This window comes from Mya arenaria, chromosome 9 (assembly GCF_026914265.1).
Source record: "Mya arenaria isolate MELC-2E11 chromosome 9, ASM2691426v1".
Taxonomy (NCBI): domain Eukaryota; kingdom Metazoa; phylum Mollusca; class Bivalvia; order Myida; family Myidae; genus Mya; species Mya arenaria.
Genome location: NC_069130.1, coordinates 44,017,218 through 44,038,043, shown reverse-complemented (window position 1 = coordinate 44,038,043; position 20,826 = coordinate 44,017,218). Strand labels below are relative to the sequence as shown.

The 20,826-nt window shown below is 41.1% G+C and overlaps 1 protein-coding gene across 3 annotated transcripts in view; it reads right to left on the bottom strand.

Moving 5' to 3' along the window:
• Positions 1–10,865: 10,865 nt before the first annotated feature.
• The window catches only part of LOC128202715 (uncharacterized protein CXorf38 homolog), a 34,078-nt gene continuing 24,117 nt past the window's right edge, over positions 10,866–20,826 (bottom strand). For all 3 annotated transcript variants that reach the window (XM_052903790.1, XM_052903788.1, XM_052903789.1), the window contains 2 exons: positions 13,370–13,427; positions 10,866–11,152 (listed from right to left, as the gene is read on the bottom strand). In XM_052903790.1, the coding sequence (XP_052759750.1) occupies positions 10,881–11,152; positions 13,370–13,427 (330 nt within the window). In that variant the 3' untranslated portion in view covers positions 10,866–10,880. The remainder of the gene's footprint in view (positions 11,153–13,369; positions 13,428–20,826) is intronic.

Below are 20,826 nucleotides of genomic sequence, written 5' to 3'. Positions count from 1 at the left end.
CACCTCGACGATGACGCTATGGGCGACGCCTCACTGATGACGACACCTCGACGATGACGCTATGGGCGACACCTCACCGATGACGTAATCGGCGACACCCCATTGATGACGCTTTGGGCGACACCTCACCGATGACGCTATGGGCGACGCCTCACTGATGGCGACACCTCGACGATGACGCTATGGGCGACACCTCACCGATGACGTAATCGGCGACACTCCATTGATGACGCTTTGGGCGACGCCTCAATGATGACGATACCTCGACGATGACGCTATGGGCGACGCCTCACTGATGACGACACCTCGACGATGACGCTATGGGCGACGCCTCACTGATGACGACACCTCGACGATGACGCTATGAGCGACGCCTCACTGATGACGACACCTCGACGATGACGCTATGGGCGACGCCTCACTGATGACGACACCTCGACGATGACGCTATGGACGATGACGCCTCACCGATGACGACACCTCGACGATGACGCTATGGGCGACGCCCCACCGATGACGATACCTCACCGATGACGCAATCTTGTTACTAGTAATTAATATTATCCATATATGCATTATCTAAGAAGTCGTTAAAGGTGTATCACTCAAGAATTATGCTTTTTATACACGTGTATGTATTGATATTAAATACGAGTGTCACTTAAATTTGTTTTCAATAAAAAAAAATGGTGAATTGCTATAAGTATACATTTATAGTGAACATGTTGATGTTTCTTATTTATAAAACGGTCAAATTTAAAGAATAAAATGATATGACTAAACTGTTTTATATTAAATGATAATAATTGACATGGAACAGTGTATAAGGTTCTTGAAGAACGTTGGCTGTGTCTGCAATTTGTGTGGTTTGACGCCAGGTCAATCGTAACAACTCGGACATCTCCGGCAAGCTACGAGATAGACCTCGTAAATAGTAGTAAGGTGATAGATATGCCCGCCTTCTGGTAGTAAAATGCTTTGGTAGTAGATGTGTCCGACAGTCACCAAAATATATGTTCATATAAATGCTATCAGATGCATTTCGGAGCCTGCTAAAATCTACAACCGTAAAGTGTGTATTTGTAGACAAAAAACACCTTTACTGACTTTTGCTTAAATTAGAAATACTTTGCCTTGCAGGATTATTTTGATATAACGTACTTCATGAGTGTGTTGTATAATTTTTACGTATCTTACTTCAAGATCAAGTCAACATTTATTATCCAGCCTTAAATTTGATATCTTAGTCATATACTATTAGCTTATCATCATCTTCATCATCATAATCATCATCATCATCATCATCATCATCATCATCATCATCATCATCATCATCATCCCACCACTACCATCACCATCACCAACAACACCACCACCATCATTATCATCGTCGTCGTTGTAATCGCCGTCGTCACCACCACCAGTATCATCATCATCAACACAACCACCACCAGCACCACCATCGCCGTCGTCATCATCATCATCATCATCACTATCACATCATCATCATTATCATCAGCGTCACAACCACCACCATAATCGCCATCATCACTGACGTCTACATCGTTGTCGTCGTCATTATCATCATCATCATCATCATCACCGACATCGTCGCCGTGGTTGTAGTCTTCATTGGCACCACCACCACCACCACCACCACCATTACCATCATCATCATTATCATCATCATACTCATCATTGATTCATTCTAACACATTTTCATCCTCGACATCATATTAAATACAAATCAAACAATTATTTCAACGTTTAATCATATCTTCTTCAATAATACTCCAATTGTGTGACATGTTAAATAATAGGTCATTGCATATTCTATTATTTAGGTAACTAAATGTGTTCATTGTTTGGGTATTTCTTTTGAAGCATTTGTTAATAATGCACCAGTCAATTATAACCACGCCTCTCCTCCAGGTCCGGGGAATAGCGGGGACTTGGACTTTCGTTCCTGTCAAGCCCGGGTAAAATCCCCGTCTTGCGGGGACAACTTGCTGGTAAGATCCCCTTTTACTGCCCTCGCACCCCAGAGACCTTAGGTAAAGCCAATTCCTCGCTATATTTGGCGCGAAGACAAAACCACCGCACTCACACGGCACTGCAGGGCCACCTGGAAGGTAAAAACACGGCCAATTTCCCCGCCTTTCCCCGGTATACCCCCGGACCTGAGGGCCGTGGCTACAATTGACTGGTGCATAAATGATATCATAGTTTTGTAAATAGCATTCTAATAATGTAAAATTTATGTAATAGATCATAAAAATTAAAAAAGTCAACGTGTTATTGATACATTTCTATAATACAGAATATAAAAAACAGCTGAGCTAGAATGCCATTATGAATAAAGAAATAAGTTAAATATTCCATATCAATTAATAATCTCTTAGCGAAGTAAGTACTTTACATTTATCAAATGATATCACATCAAACTAGGAAATTAGTTGATTTATTGAGGGATTCTTTTAAAAAAAATGTCCATCAAGATGAACCTACTATTGCACGTGTTGATTACGGACTGTTGTGTTATAATAAAAAAGAAAGTTGTCATCCAAGTTCGATATATTCAACAACACCAGCCACAACAACATTGCTGTGTCATCTGTCAAGATAAATCTATTTTTGGATGCATGTAAATACACAACATAAATCAAATTAACTTTGAATACACATAGAAAGTGGTTGATAATAATTAGTTCCTGGAAAAGTAACATATATTTCTATAAATAGAATGACACTTCCCCATTGATTGTTTCACTGTTTTTCATCAAATATGAATTCCCATAATCGATGCTAACACTTAACTTATTGTTCACATTTTGGTGAAATTGAAATCAAGCCCTCCCCGCGTATCGTCAAACTTGAGAACCTTGAATGACGGCGAACTGTTCATATGTTCTCGGATGTCTTTCATCTCACTGACAGGTTTCACCTTGCAGCCCCCCATGTCGCATGTAATGGTGTGTGGTATGTTCTTCATCGTCTCTATCAGACTCCGCACCGCCCCCGCTGTCATTGTCACCCACACAAGTGTAATATCGGTGATGGAAGCTGGAGGGAGGAGGTAGAGCTCACCTAGATCTGTCCACCCTATCTCAAGGCTTTGTAACGGAGGGAGACTTGGTAGTGTATCCACAAGTACCTGGACATTCTGAACGAACTCTAACACAACATGTTGTAGTTTACTCCACCTTTGATCGTGTTTAGATAATCTAAATATGTCCATTTCAACATTCGATGATACACTCAGTAAGTTACATCTTGTAATATTTGTTGGATCAACCTGCACACGTGTTGTATTGTCTCCCACTATACGCAGATGTTCCAGCCTGTGACACTGGGACAGGTCATACTGCCCATCACGGTACCACAGTTCCACTGCTTTGAGGGAGTCGGAGGAGGATGTGATCACCTCCTGCAGCTCTTCCCCATTAATTTGATCATTGCATTTATTGATGAATAGTGACTGAATACGTTCCTTGTTTATCATCATCAGCTTTTTTAACACTACGACATCCTCGTCACTATCAATCCAGAAGTGTGCGAGATAGAGCGGTATGTCACCATAGTTGTTCGCCCTGGCTTCACGGAGTCCGGAGAGAATCAGGCGCTGAAGTAGTCTAGCCTCTGTACTGTACATTGTTAGTTGGTATGGTGGTCTAGAATTATACACGTCTGGTACAAAACTATTGATCCATGAAGACACGTCTGGTACAGAACTATTGATCCATGAAGACATTTGTACACCGAGTTCGGGCTTCATTCCACATATGAAAATAAATGTCTGAGAAACATCTCCCAAGATATTTTCCTTATTATCTTGTTCGTACTTGTTTGATAGCTGACTGTAGTCGTTTTCATTCAAACATAAATGAAGAGCCGCTAAAAACTCTTGAAGTGTTTTATGAAAGAATGAAAAGTGAGATGATTCCTCGATTAATGAGTTGGATTTCTTCTCCGTGAGTAAGCCTGACTTCAATGCAAATTCAACCTGCTCCCCTCTTAACAAATCGTCGACTGTTGTGTTGCTGAAGACAACAGACGAATCTCTGCACTCTGAAAACAAAGTTGTGTATGCCAACTTTGCCAGCGCAAGATAAACCATGGGATTTTGCATGAAGCATTTATGTTTCTTTAATACAGATGGCAGTTCAATTTCCGGAATGTTATTCCCGCTTTGCTTACAACTATGTCTACGTGACAGCATGTTTATAACGCCAGCATAAATGTCACATTTTGAATCGGTTAACGATTTGCCCTCGAACCACAGGCACACGAGCTGGGTGATACTGATAGGTGCTGACAATAATCCTTCAAGACCCTTCTCTGACGCCATTTCCATGAAATCCTCTGGTGTTCGTTCATCCTTATTTCCCTCATTAAGAATGTTGATGATATTTTCCACGAGTTGCCTTGTGTCTGCTGCTCCTTCTATTTCAAGATATTTGTCGATCTTTGAATCCTGCACTCTAAACTGTGACATTCGCCAGGGACGCGTTGTCGTGAGGAGTGTGGCCTTGTGGCCGAATTACGGAAAGGGATGACTTTTTCCTCAGTTTTGCAGGTACAGTTTACGTTTTCCGGATGGGTCCATTCGTCGAGGCCGTCAGCTATGATTAAACATGTTTCACTTTCCAGCACCGTCTGTAAGAGCCGGTAGCCATCATCGGCATCCTTCTCGTGGTAGATTTTACGTATAAGTTGATCCTTGATCATTTCTGCTAGATCACACGTTTTACCTGAATCTCGTAGGGTGACATGAAACAAAAATGCAAACTCTTTGAAGAATTCATCATCATTATCATCAGCGTCACAACCACCACCATAATCGCCATCATCACTGACGTCTACATCGTTGTCGTCGTCATTATCATCATCATCATCATCATCACCGACATCGTCGCCGTGGTTGTAGTCTTCATTGGCACCACCACCACCACCACCACCACCACCATTACCATCATCATCATTATCATCATCATACTCATCATTGATTCATTCTAACACATTTTCATCCTCGACATCATATTAAATACAAATCAAACAATAATTTCAACGTTTAATCATATCTTCTTCAATAATACTCCAATTGTGTGACATGTTAAATAATAGGCCATTGTATATTCTATTATTTAGGTAACTAAATGTGTTCATTGTTTGGGTATTTCTTTTGAAGCATTTGTTAATAATGCACCAGTCAATTATAACCACGCCTCTCCTCCAGGTCCGGGGAATAGCGGGGACTTGGACTTTCGTTCCTGTCAAGCCCGGGTAAAATCCCCGTCTTGCGGGGACAAATTGCTGGTAAGATCCCCTTTTACTGCCCTCGCACCCCAGAGACCTTAGGTAAAGCCAATTCCTCGCTATATTTGGCGCGAAGACAAAACCACCGCACTCACACGGCACTGCAGGGCCACCTGGAAGGTAAAAACACGGCCAATTTCCCCGCCTTTCCCCGGTATACCCCCGGACCTGAGGGCCGTGGCTACAATTGACTGGTGCATAAATGATATCATAGTTTTGTAAATAGCATTATAATAATGTAAAATTTATGTAATAGATCATAAAAATTAAAAAAGTCAACGTGTTATTGATACATTTCTATAATACAGAATATAAAAAACAGCTGAGCTAGAATGCCATTGTGAATAAAGAAATAAGTTAAATATTCCATATCAATTAATAATCTCTTAGCGAAGTAAGTACTTTACATTTATCAAATGATATCACATCAAACTAGGAAATTAGTTGATTTATTGAGGGATTCTTTTAAAAAAAAATGTCCATCAAGTTGAACCTACTATTGCACGTGTTGATTACGGACTGTTGTGTTATAATAAAAAAAGAAAGTTGTCATCCAAGTTCGATATATTCAACAACACCAGCCACAACAACATTGCTGTGTCATCTGTCAAGATAAATCTATTTTTGGATGCATGTAAATACACAACATAAATCAAATTAACTTTGAATACACATAGAAAGTGGTTGATAATAATTAGTTCCTGGAAAAGTAACATATATTTCTATAATAGAATGACACTTCCCCATTGATTGTTTCACTGTTTTTCATCAAATATGAATTCCCATAATCGATGCTAACACTTAACTTATTGTTCACATTTTGGTGAATTTGAAATCAAGCCCTCCCCACGTATCGTCAAACTTGAGAACCTTGAATGACGGCGAACTGTTCATATGTTCTCGGATGTCTTTCATCTCACTGGCAGGTTCCACCGTGCAGCCCCGCATGTGGCATGTAATGGTGTGTGGTATGTTCTTCATCGTCTCTATCAGACTCCGCACCGCCCCCGCTGTCATTGTCACCCACACAAGTGTAATATCGGTGATGGAAGCTGGAGGGAGGAGGTAGAGCTCACCTAGATCTGTCCACCCTATCTCAAGGCTTTGTAACGGAGGGAGACTTGGTAGTGTATCCACAAGTACCTGGACATTCTGAACGAACTCTAACACAACATGTTGTAGTTTACTCCACCTTTGATCGTGTTTAGATAATCTAAATATGTCCATTTCAACATTCGATGATACACTCAGTAAGTTACATCTTGTAATATTTGTTGGATCAACCTGCACACGTGTTGTATTGTCTCCCACTATACGCAGATGTTCCAGCCTGTGACACTGGGACAGGTCATACTGCCCATCACGGTACCACAGTTCCACTGCTTTGAGGGAGTCGGAGGAGGATGTGATCACCTCCTGCAGCTCTTCCCCATTAATTTGATCATTGCATTTATTGATGAATAGTGACTGAATACGTTCCTTGTTTATCATCATCAGCTTTTTTAACACTACGACATCCTCGTCACTATCAATCCAGAAGTGTGCGAGATAGAGCGGTATGTCACCATAGTTGTTCGCCCTGGCTTCACGGAGTCCGGAGAGAATCAGGCGCTGAAGTAGTCTAGCCTCTGTACTGTACATTGTTAGTTGGTATGGTGGTCTAGAATTATACACGTCTGGTACAAAACTATTGATCCATGAAGACACGTCTGGTACAGAACTATTGATCCATGAAGACATTTGTACACCGAGTTCGGGCTTCATTCCACATATGAAAATAAATGTCTGAGAAACATCTCCCAAGATATTTTCCTTATTATCTTGTTCGTACTTGTTTGATAGCTGACTGTAGTCGTTTTCATTCAAACATAAATGAAGAGCCGCTAAAAACTCTTGAAGTGTTTTATGAAAGAATGAAAAGTGAGATGATTCCTCGATTAATGAGTTGGATTTCTTCTCCGTGAGTAAGCCTGACTTCAATGCAAATTCAACCTGCCCCCCTCTTAACAAATCGTCGACTGTTGTGTTGCTGAAGACAACAGACGAATCTCTGCACTCTGAAAACAAAGTTGTGTATGCCAACTTTGCCAGCGCAAGATAAACCATGGGATTTTGCATGAAGCATTTATGTTTCTTTAATACGGGTGGCAGATCGATTTCCGGAATGTTATTCCCGCTTTGCTTACAACTATGTCTACGTGACAGCATGTTTATAACGCCAGCATAAATGTCACATTTTGAATCGGTTAACGATTTGCCCTCGAACCACAGGCACACGAGCTGGGTGATACTGATAGGTGCTGACAATAATCCTTCAAGACCCTTCTCTGACGCCATTTCCATGAAATCCTCTGGTGTTCGTTCATCCTTATTTCCCTCATTAAGAATGTTGATGATATTTTCCACGAGTTGCCTTGTGTCTGCTGCTCCTTCTATTTCAAGATATTTGTCGATCTTTGAATCCTGCACTCTAAACTGTGACATTCGCCAGGGACGCGTTGTCGTGAGGAGTGTGGCCCAAACTCCAATTGTGTGACATGTTAAATAATAGGTCATTGCATATTCTATTATTTAGGTAACTAAATGTGTTCATTGTTTGGGTATTTCTTTTGAAGCATTTGTTAATAATGCACCAGTCAATTATAACCACGCCTCTCCTCCAGGTCCGGGGAATAGCGGGGACTTGGACTTTCGTTCCTGTCAAGCCCGGGTAAAATCCCCGTCTTGCGGGGACAAAATGCTGGTAAGATCCCCTTTTACTGCCCTCGCACCCCAGAGACCTTAGGTAAAGCCAATTCCTCGCTATATTTGGCGCGAAGACAAAACCACCGCACTCACACGGCACTGCAGGGCCACCTGGAAGGTAAAAACACGGCCAATTTCCCCGCCTTTCCCCGGTATACCCCCGGACCTGAGGGCCGTGGCTACAATTGACTGGTGCATAAATGATATCATAGTTTTGTAAATAGCATTATAATAATGTAAAATTTATGTAATAGATCGTAAAAATTAAAAAAGTCAACGTGTTATTGATACATTTCTATAATACAGAATATAAAAAACAGCTGAGCTAGAATGCCATTGTGAATAAAGAAATAAGTTAAATATTCCATATCAATTAATAATCTCTTAGCGAAGTAAGTACTTTACATTTATCAAATGATATCACATCAAACTAGGAAATTAGTTGATTTATTGAGGGATTCTTTTAAAAAAAATGTCCATCAAGTTGAACCTACTATTGCACGTGTTGATTACGGACTGTTGTGTTATAATAAAAAAAGAAAGTTGTCATCCAAGTTCGATATATTCAACAACACCAGCCACAACAACATTGCTGTGTCATCTGTCAAGATAAATCTATTTTTGGATGCATGTAAATACACAACATAAATCAAATTAACTTTGAATACACATAGAAAGTGGTTGATAATAATTAGTTCCTGGAAAAGTAACATATATTTCTATAATAGAATGACACTTCCCCATTGATTGTTTCACTGTTTTTCATCAAATATGAATTCCCATAATCGATGCTAACTTTTAACTTATTGTTCACATTTTGGTGAATTTGAAATCAAGCCCTCCCCGCGTATCGTCAAACTTGAGAACCTTGAATGACGGCGAACTGTTCATATGTTCTCGGATGTCTTTCATCTCACTGGCAGGTTCCACCGTGCAGCCCCGCATGTGGCATGTAATGGTGTGTGGTATGTTCTTCATCGTCTCTATCAGACTCCGCACCGCCCCCGCTGTCATTGTCACCCACACAAGTGTAATATCGGTGATGGAAGCTGGAGGGAGGAGGTAGAGCTCACCTAGATCTGTCCACCCTATCTCAAGGCTTTGTAACGGAGGGAGACTTGGTAGTGTATCCACAAGTACCTGGACATTCTGAACGAACTCTAACACAACATGTTGTAGTTTACTCCACCTTTGATCGTGTTTAGATAATCTAAATATGTCCATTTCAACATTCGATGATACACTCAGTAAGTTACATCTTGTAATATTTGTTGGATCAACCTGCACACTGGGACAGGTCATACTGCCCATCACGGTACCACAGTTCCACTGCTTTGAGGGAGTCGGAGGAGGATGTGATCACCTCCTGCAGCTCTTCCCCATTAATTTGATCATTGCATTTATTGATGAATAGTGACTGAATACGTTCCTTGTTTATCATCATCAGCTTTTTTAACACTACGACATCCTCGTCACTATCAATCCAGAAGTGTGCGAGATAGAGCGGTATGTCACCATAGTTGCTCGCCCTGGCTTCACGGAGTCCGGAGAGAATCAGGCGCTGAAGTAGTCTAGCCTCTGTACTGTACATTGTTAGTTGGTATGGTGGTCTAGAATTATACACGTCTGGTACAAAACTATTGATCCATGAAGACACGTCTGGTACAGAACTATTGATCCATGAAGACATTTGTACACCGAGTTCGGGCTTCATTCCACATATGAAAATAAATGTCTGAGAAACATCTCCCAAGATATTTTCCTTATTATCTTGTTCGTACTTGTTTGATAGCTGACTGTAGTCGTTTTCATTCAAACATAAATGAAGAGCCGCTAAAAACTCTTGAAGTGTTTTATGAAAGAATGAAAAGTGAGATGATTCCTCGATTAATGAGTTGGATTTCTTCTCCGTGAGTAAGCCTGACTTCAATGCAAATTCAACCTGCCCCCCTCTTAACAAATCGTCGACTGTTGTGTTGCTGAAGACAACAGACGAATCTCTGCACTCTGAAAACAAAGTTGTGTATGCCAACTTTGCCAGCGCAAGATAAACCATGGGATTTTGCATGAAGCATTTATGTTTCTTTAATACGGGTGGCAGATCGATTTCCGGAATGTTATTCCCGCTTTGCTTACAACTATGTCTACGTGACAGCATGTTTATAACGCCAGCATAAATGTCACATTTTGAATCGGTTAACGATTTGCCCTCGAACCACAGGCACACGAGCTGGGTGATACTGATAGGTGCTGACAATAATCCTTCAAGACCCTTCTCTGACGCCATTTCCATGAAATCCTCTGGTGTTCGTTCATCCTTATTTCCCTCATTAAGAATGTTGATGATATTTTCCACGAGTTGCCTTGTGTCTGCTGCTCCTTCTATTTCAAGATATTTGTCGATCTTTGAATCCTGCACTCTAAACTGTGACATTCGCCAGGGACGCGTTGTCGTGAGGAGTGTGGCCTTGTGGCCGAATTACGGAAAGGGATGACTTTTTCCTCAGTTTTGCAGGTACAGTTTACGTTTTCCGGATGGGTCCATTCGTCGAGGCCGTCAGCTATGATTAAACATGTTTCACTTTCCAGCACCGTCTGTAAGAGCCGGTAGCCATCATCGGCATCCTTCTCGTGGTAGATTTTACGTATAAGTTGATCCTTGATCATTTCTGCTAGATCACACGTTTTACCTGAATCTCGTAGGGTGACATGAAACAAAAATGCAAACTCTTTGAAGAATTCTGGGTCGGCAAAGCTTGTTTTAATACCGACGTTTTCCTCCGCTGGTAAATACTGGTGAGTCCAATCCAGGGCACACATTACGGAGAATGTAGATTTGCCATTGCCCGGTTCTCCAACAAGGAAAACATTTCTGAGCAACTGAATTTCTTTAATGAAAACATCTGAAAATTTTGCAATTTTTGACCGCTTTCTTTGTTGTCAATTTTGCCGATTTTTCGATGATCTTTCTCCACAATTTTCGGTGCCACGTAGAATTTTCTGAGTTTGGCGTTCTTTTCTCCGAGAATGGGAGATATCGGCATGCCGGCCAAAGTGGTTCGGTAATGGTTTGCCAAACGTAGTCGTAATCCTGAAGTAAATGTAAAGATATATCATTAAAAACATAGAAATAAGAACATATACGTTTGCATTATCACAAAACACTTGGTGAGAAAACAGGAATCAGTTTTGTGACAAGACGCTCGGTACAAAGATAAGCAATATCACAAGACCCTTGATGCAGACGATTAGTAATATCAACAGACGCTTGTAAAGAAGATTAGAAGCAGAATTATCAAAAGATGTCTTTTGCAAAAAATAAGTAGCAGCCTTTAACAAGAGGTCCGGGACCAAAGATAAGAAGCAGCATTATCACAAGATGCTTGTTACAGAAGATAAGTAGCAGCCTTTACCAAGACATTTGGTCCAGAAGATAAGTAACAGCATTATTACAAGACGCTTGGTACATAAAGATAAGAGGCAGAATTATTACAAGACGCTTGTTACAGAAGATAAGAAGCAGCATTATCACAAGACGCTTGGTACAGACAATAAAAAGCAGCATTGTCACAAGACGCTCAGTTCAGCAGATAAGTAGCATTATCACAAGACGCTTAGTACAGAATATAAGTAGCAGCAATATCACAAGACGCTTGTTGCAGAATATACGTAGCAGCATTATCATAAGACGATTAGAAGCAACATTATAAGTATATCACAAGTTTCCGGTACGGATAAAAGTCCGACCCGGGGGCACGCGCGTAAACTGGTAACGAGGCTTGCCGAGTCACCGGCCACGCAACGTGCCCGAGGGTCGGATTTTCCTATTCGGACCGGAAAACATGATTGATATTTTTTCTTGCACATCTAAAATTATCAAATTGTGGTAAAATTGATATAGAAAACGCACTTATGTACATTTTACGAACCAGCGCGTGCGACATCGTTTACTGACGTCATAAACCGCAATTATTTTAGTTTAGTTTAAACATATTTATTTTACAACGATTGTGAAACAAATTATTACAACATTATATTAATCACTCTCGTTGGCACGATATTACGCGAGCGTGTGGTCTTGTGTTGGGGTGGAAACCGGAGAACCCGTAGGAAACCCACTTGTCCGGCTTGGTGACCACAAACCAAACTCACATGCGCCCAAGCCGGGAATCGAACCCGGGTCGATTAGGTGAGAAGCGAGCTCCCTAACCACTGCGCTAACCGGACAACCAATTATTTTCAATAACTATTGATGTCAAATAGTTACTCTGAAAATCGCGTTTTTTTATGATTATTTATTTCCAATTTTAATCAAAAGTCTTGCATACTTATATATTTGATTGCGCTTTACTGAAATGGTTAAATATACTTTTCATAAACCAAACAATAAAAGAAATAAAAAGTGATACGTGGATGCGCGTGACTCATCTAGCATACACCATAGGAGGTGTAAGACGGGGTTTTCCAGCACTGGTGACATAACCGGAAACACACGTCCGGTACGCAAAAATATCACAAGAAGCTTGGTACAGGTGATAAGCAACAGAAATATCACAAGACGCTTGGTAAGAAGAAAGGCAGCAATAGTGTAATGGTTGTATAAGTTAAAAGTTGTATGAGTTCTATAAGTATTTATCATGTATTTCCGGTACGGATAGAAAAATCCGACCCTAGGGCACGCGCGTAAGCCGGTAACGAGGCTTTCCGAGTTACCGGTCACGCAGCGTGCACGAGGGTCGGATTTTTCGATCCTGACCGGAAAAACATGATTGATGTTTTTTTCTTGCATACCTAAAATTATGAATTAGTGGGAAAATTGACGTAGAAAAAAAATACATGGAAAAGCGCATGTTTGTACATTTTACCAAAAAGGGCGTGCGATGATGTTTACTCACGGCATGACGCGCAGTAAGTTTTATTCACGGCATACGTCAAGAAGTTTCTGAGTATCACGTCTTTAAAGGGTTACTTTTTGTTTTGAAGGTATATTTTAGTAGAGTTAATATTTATCGCACTCATCTGTTGAAATCTAGTTACATAAAGTGTGTAATAAAAGTAATAGAAAGTATAACGTCACAGCGCGTGACTCATCTGGCATCACGGTAGGGGTGCCAGATGGAATTTTCTTGCATACCGGACGTGTGTTTCCGCTCATGTGACCAGTGGTGGAAAAAACCCGTCTTACACACCCCAGTGACCTACACCCTACTTCTCATAAGCAACCCCAAGCTAGCTCTTTACGTAAGTCACCATACACATAGATTCATCCATATCCATATACGTCAATTTGATCAAAAGCATCTCTTACCTTCCTTCAATATATCCCCTTCGTTCTCAGCACTGATCTTGAAATCGTCTGTTTCCAGCTGTCAACAAAAAAGATCAAGACATTAAGCATCCCATAATTCAAAGGCTCTTTTACAAAAAATATAAATAATAAACTTATATTATAAAGACAATTTGAACGGAAAACAGTTTTACTACATTAGAAAGTGTATGTACGTTGTCATAGAGGTGACATGTGTTAATAAAACTATTTTTTATCTCGTGATCACGACTAAATTACTCGTTCCCACGACTTGCATGTTTTTGCCACGACTTAATAATTTCGAAGCCACCACTTCGTACGTTTAAGACGTGGGAGGGTTCAGACCAGTTGACGATTTGAGTCGTGGGTCTGTCATGGGTCGTGACCAATCGGTACGCAACCTTGGTTTGGCCTCGCTTCTAATAAGGTCAAATAGGGACTCCCACCTCCATTTAAGTCCGGTGATCTAATTAGGTACATGGTCAAATAAATATGGATCCCCACTTACACTAAAGTCCGTTGATCTTATTAAATGCAAGGTCAAACAGGGGCCCCGACCATCACAAAAGTCCAGTGAACTAATCAGGTACATGGTCAAATAGGCACCCTACCTACACTAAAGTCCGTTGATCTAATTAGGTGCAAGTTCAAATAGGGGCCCCACCTACACTAAAGTACGTTGATCTAATTAGGTGCAAGTTCAAATAGGGACCCCACCTACACTAAAGTCCGTTGATCTAATAAGGTGCAAGTTCAAATAGGGGCCCCACCTACACTAAAGTCCGTTGATCTAATTAGGTGCAAGTACAAATAGAGACACCACCTAAACTAAAGTCCGTTGATCTAATTAGGTGCAAGTACAAATAGGGACACCACCTACACTAAAGTCAGGTGATCTAATTAGGTGCAAGTTCAAATAGGGACACCACCTACACTAAAGTCAGGTGATCTAATTAGGTGCAAGTCCAATAGGGACACCACCTACACTAAAGTTCGTTGATCTAATTAGGTGCAAGTATAAATAGGGACCCCACCTACACTAAAGTCCGTTGATGTAATTAGGTGCAAGTTCAAATAGGGACCCCACCTACACTAAAGTCCGTTGTTCTAATTAGGTGCAAGTACAAATAGGGCCCCTCCTACACTAAAGTCCGTTGATCTAATTAGGTGCAAGTTCAAATAAGGACCCTACCTACACTAAAGTCCGGTAATCTAATTAGGTGCAAGTTCAAATAGGGACCCCACCTACACTAAAGTCAGGTAATCTAATTAGGTGCAAGTTCAAATAGGGACCCCACCTACACTAAAGTCCGGTGATCTAATTAGGTGCAAGTACAAATAGGGGCCCAACTTACACTAAAGTCCGTTGATCTAATTAGGTGCAACTACAAATAGGGGCCCCACCTACATTAAAGTCCGGTAATCTAATTAGGTGCAAGTACAAATAGGGGTCCCACCTACACTAAAGTCCGTTGATCTAATAAGGTGCAAGTTCAAATAGGGGTCCCACCTACACTAAAGTCCGGTGATCTAATTAGGTGCACGGTCAAATAGGTACCCCCACCTACACTAAAGTCAGGTGATCTAATTAGGTACAAGGTCAAATAGGTACCCCCACCTACACTTAAGTCAGGTAATCTAATTAGGTGCACGGTCAAATAGGTACCCCCACCTACACTAAAGTCAGGTGATCTAATTAGGTACAAGGTCAAGTAGGTACCCCCACCTACACTAAAGTCAGGTGATCTAATTAGGTACAAGGTCAAGTAGGTAACCCCACCTACACTTAAGTCAGGTGATCTAATTAGGAACAGGTCAAATAGGTACCTCCACCTACACTAAAGTCAGGTGATCTTATCAGATATATGGTCATATAGGTACCTCCACCTACACTAAAGTTAGGTGATCAATTAGGTACATGGTCAAATAGGTACCTCCACCTACACTAAAGTCAGGTGATCTTATTAGGTACATGGTCAAATAGGTACCTCCACCAACACTAAAGTTAGGTGATCAATTAGATACATGGTCAAATATTTACCTCCACCTACACTAAAGTCAGGTGATCTTATTAGGTACATGGTCAAATAGGTACCTCCACCTACACTAAAGTCAGGTGATCTAATTAGGTACAAGGTCAAGTAGGTACCCCCACCTACACTAAAGTCAGGTGATCAAATAAGGTACATGGTCAAATAGGTACCTCCACCTACACTAATGTCCGGTGATCTAATTAGGTACAATGTCAAATAGGGACCCCACCTACACTCAAGTCCGTTGATCTAATTTGGTGCAACTGCAAGTAAAAATAGGGACACCCACCTACACTAAAGTCCGTTGATCTAATTAGGTGCAAGGTCAAATAGGGACCCCACCTACACTAAAGTCCGTTGATCTAATTAGGTGCAAGTACAAATAGGGACTCCACCTACACTTAAGTCCGTTGATCTAATTAGGTGCAAGTACAATTAGAACTGTAAGCCATAGGCTAACGAATACCCCCCACCCCTCCATGTCTAGGTTGTTTGCCCTGGAGTTAGGCCGGACAAAGCTAATTTTGCCTACAAGGGTAGATAACTCCAGTCAGGGTCATGTGAACTGTACCAAATTCACAGAGGCGAAAGTTTACAACATGGCCATTAATTTCTGAAAGTTTGATAAAGATTTGTTGAATAATAACAAAGATGAATCCCGGACAGGGCTTATTTTGCCTACTTTAACACATCAAGGGGAGATAACTCCAGTCAGGGTCATGTGACCTGTACCAAATTCACAGAGGCGAAAGTTTACAACATGGCCATTAATTTCTGAAAGTTTGATAAAGATTTGTTGAATAATAACAAAGATGAATCCCGGAGAGGGCTTATTTTGCCTACTTTAACACATCAAGGGGAGATAACTCCAGTCAGGGTCATGTGACCTGTACCAAATTCACAGAGGCGAAAGTTTACAACATGGCCATTAATTTCTGAAAGTTTGATAAAGATTTGTTGAATAATAACAAAGATGAATCCCGGAGAGGGCTTATTTTGCCTACTTTAACACATCAAGGGGAGATAACTCTTGTCAGGGTCATGTGACCCGTACCAATTTCACAGAGGCGCAAGTTTACATCATGGCCATTAATTTCTGAAAGTTTGATAAAGATTTGTTGAATAATAACAAAGATGAATCCCGGACAGGGCTTATTTTGCCTACTTTAACACATCAAGGGGAGATAACTCTGGTCAGGGTCATGTGACCCGTACCAATTTCACAGAGGCGCAAGTTTACATCATGGCCATTAATATCTGAAAGTTTGAAAAAGATTTGTTCAATAACGACAAAGATGAATCTCGGACAAAAAAAAACGGACGGACAGACAGACGGACAACCCGATTCCAGTATACCCCCCAAACTTTGTTTTGGGGGGTATAAATAGGGACACCAACTACACTAATGTTCGTTGATCTTATTATGTGCAAGTTCAAATAGGGACACCACCTACACTAAAGTCCGTTTATCTAATTAGGTGCAAGTTCAAATAGGGGCCCCACCTACACTAAAGTCCGTTGATCTAATAAGGTGCAAGTTCAAATAGGGACACCACCTACACTTAAGTCCGTTGATCTAATTAGGTGCAAGTACAAATAGGGACCCACCACCTACACTAAAGTCCGTTGATCTAATTAGGTGCAAGTACAAATAGGGACCCCACCTACACTGAAGTCCGTTGATCTAATTAGGTGCAAGTTCAAATAGGGACCCACCACCTACACTAAAGTCCGTTGATCTAATTAGGTGCAAGTACAAATAGGGACACCACCTACACTAAAGTCAGTTGATCTAATTAGGTGCAAGTACAAATAGGGACACCACCTACACTAAAGTCCGTTGATCTAATTAGGTGCAAGTACAAATGGGACCCCACCTACACTAAAGTCAGGTGATCTATTTAGGTACAAGGTCAAATAGGTACCTCCACCTACACTAAAGTCAGGTGATTAATTAGGTACAAGGTCAAATAAGTACCTCCACCTACACTCAAGTCAGGTGATCTAATGAGGTTCATGGTCAAATATGTACCTCCACCTACACTAAAGTCAGGTGATCTAATTAGGTACATGGTCAAATAGGCACCCCCACCTACACTAAATTCAGCTGATCTAACTAGGTACAAGGTCAAGTAGGTACCCCCACCTACACTAAAGTCAGGTTATCAAATTAGGTACAAGGTCAAATAGGTACCCCCACCTACACTAAAGTCAGGTGATCTAATTAGGTGCATGGTCAAAAAGGGCCCCACCAGCACTAAAATCTGGTGATCTAATTAGGTACAAGGTCAAATAGGTACCCCCACCTACACTAAAGTCAGGTGATCTAATTAGGTACAAGGTCAAATAGGTACCTCCACCTACACTAAAGTCAGGTGATCTAATTAGGTACATGGTCAAATAGGTACCCCCACCTACACTAAAGTCAGGTGATCAATTAGGTACAAGGTCAAATAGGTACCCCCACCTACACTAAAGTCAGGTGATCTAATTAGGTACAAGGTCAAGTAGGTACCCCCACCTACACTAAAGTCAGGTGATCAAATTAGGTACATGGTCAAATAGGTACCCCCACCTACACTAAAGTCAGGTGATCAATTAGGTACAAGGTCAAATAGGTACCCCCACCTACACTAAAGTCAGGTGATCTAATTAGGTACAAGGTCAAATAGGTACCCCCACCTACACTAAAGTCAGGTGATCTAATTAGGTACAAGGTCAAATAGGTACCCCCACCTACACTAAAGTCAGGTGATCTAATTAGGTACAAGGTCAAGTAGGTACCCCCACCTACACTAAAGTCAGGTGATCAAATTAGGTACATGGTCAAATAGGTACCTCCACCTACACTAAAGTCAGGTGATCTAATTAGGTGCACGGTCAAAAAAGGGCCCCACCAGCACTAAAATCTGGTGATCTAATTAGGTACAAGGTCAAATAGGAACCCACACCTACACTAAAGTCGGGTGATCTAATTAGGTACATGGTCAAATAGGTACCCCCACCTACACTAAAGTCAGGTGATTTAATTAGGTACATGGTCAAATAGGGACCCCACAACACTAAAGTCCGGTGATCTAATTAAGTGCAAGATCAAATAGGTACACCCGATTACACTAAAGTCCGTTGATCTAATTTGGTGCACGGTCAAAAAGGAGCCCACCTACACTAGAGTCCGGTAATCTAATTAGGTGCAGTTGTCAAATAGGGACCACCACAGACACTAAAGTTCATTGATCTAATTAGGTGCATGGTCAAATAGGGACCCTACAAATACTAAGTCCAGGAATCAATTAGATGCAATGTTAAATAGGGACCCCACCTACACTAAAGTCCGGTGATCTAATTAGATGCAAGGTCAAATAGGGGCCCCCACCTACACTAAAGTCCGTTGATCTAATTAGGTGCAAGTACAAATAGGGGCCCCACTTACACTAAGTCCGTTGATCTAATTAGGTGCAAGGTCAAATAGGGACTTCACCTACACTAAAGTCTGGTGATCTTATTAGGTGCAAGGTCAAATAGGGACCCCACCAATACTAAAGTCCAGTAATCAATTTAGATGCAATGTCAAATACGGACCCCACCTACACTAAAGTCCGGTGATCTAATTAGATGCAAGGTCAAATAGGGGCCCCTCCTACACTTAAGTCTGGTGATCTAATCAGGTACAGGTCAAATAGGGACCCCACCTACACTAAAGTCCGGTGATCTAATTAAGTGCAAGGTCAAATAGGGACCTCACCTACACTAAAGTCCGGTGATCTTATTAAGAGCAGGGTCAAATAGGGACCCCACCAACACCAAAGTCTGGTGATCTAATTAAGTGCAAGGTCAAATAGGGACGCCCACTTACATTAAAGTCTGTTGATCTAATTAAGTGCAAGGTCAAATAGGGACACCCACTTACATTAAAGTCTGTTGATCTAATTGCAAGGTCAAATAAGGACCCTCATCTGCACAAAAGTCCTTTAATCTTATTAGGTGCAAGGTCAAATAGGGACCCCTACCTACACTAAAGTCTGGTGATCCAATTAGGTGGATCAAATAGGGACCCCACCTACACTAAAGTTTGTTGATCTAATTAAGTGGAAGGTCAAATAGGGCCCCGACCTACACTAAAGTCTGTTGAACTAATTAAGTAGAAGGTCAAATAGGGCCCCGACCTACACTAAAGTCTGTTGAACTAATTAAGTGGAAGGTCAAATAGGGACCCCACCTTCACTTAAGTATATTGATCTAATTAAGTGGAAGGTCAAATAGGGCCCCGACCTACACTAAAGTCTGTTGAACTTATTAAGTGGAAGGTCAAATAGGGACCCCACCTTCACTTAAGTATATTGATCTAATTAAGTGGAAGGTCAAATAGGGCCTCGACCTACACTAAAGTCTGTTGAACTTATTAAGTGGAAGGTCAAATAGGGACCCCACCTTCACTTAAGTATATTGATCTAATTAAGTGGAAGGTCAAATAGGGCCCCGACCTACACTACAGTCTGTTGAACTTATTAAGTGGAAGGTCAAATAGGGACCCCACCTTCACATAAGTATATTGATCTAATTAAGTGGAAGGTCAAACAGGGCCCCAACCTACACTTAAGTCTGTTGAACTTATTAAGTGGAAGGTCAAATAGGGACCCCCCCTCACGAAAGTCCGGTGGTTTAATTAAGTACACGGTAAAATAAAGACCCAACCTACACTAAAGTCCGGTGATCTGATAAAGTGGAAGGTCAAGAAGGGACCCCCCTCGCCTACAGTAAAGTCCGTTGATATAATTAATTGCAAGGTTGAATAGGGGCCCCCACCTACACTTAAGTCTGGTGATCTGATTAGGTGCAAGGTCAAACCATACTATGCTAAATTGTGTTCAATAAACTCATACCTGAACCGCATAAAAGGTATTCCACACGATATAATTCGCAGACAAATATCTTTGCACGAGTTTATCGAATCTGATACAAAAAAGTACACGTGCAATCATACCTTCAATCAGTGATTCTCAGGTCGGTATACTAGTTTCCTTATGTCCTCTAACATGATAAGTCATACTCGGGTGCGCACATGCGCAGAAGTTGGCAGTCAAGTTCAAAAGTCGTCTGCGAGGTTTCACCGTACATAATATTTTTTTTATTTTTCTTCTCAATATATTCATACCTGAACTACACAAAAAATAGTGCACACGTTATAATTCAAAAGTGCCCTTCCAACAAGTTAATATGTATTTCTACGCGCGTCGAACGAATTTGATACAAAAAGTAATCTTTTACTCATACCATTTCTCGTTCCTGTTCTGTGGCGTGTTGTGCCTTACATTGGTATGCTAGTTCAGCTGTGTTCTCTATCATGTAAAGTCATACCTCTTTAATCTGTTCCACAGAATGTGGTGCCCTAATTCGGTATGCTAGTTCAGTTGTGTTCTCTAT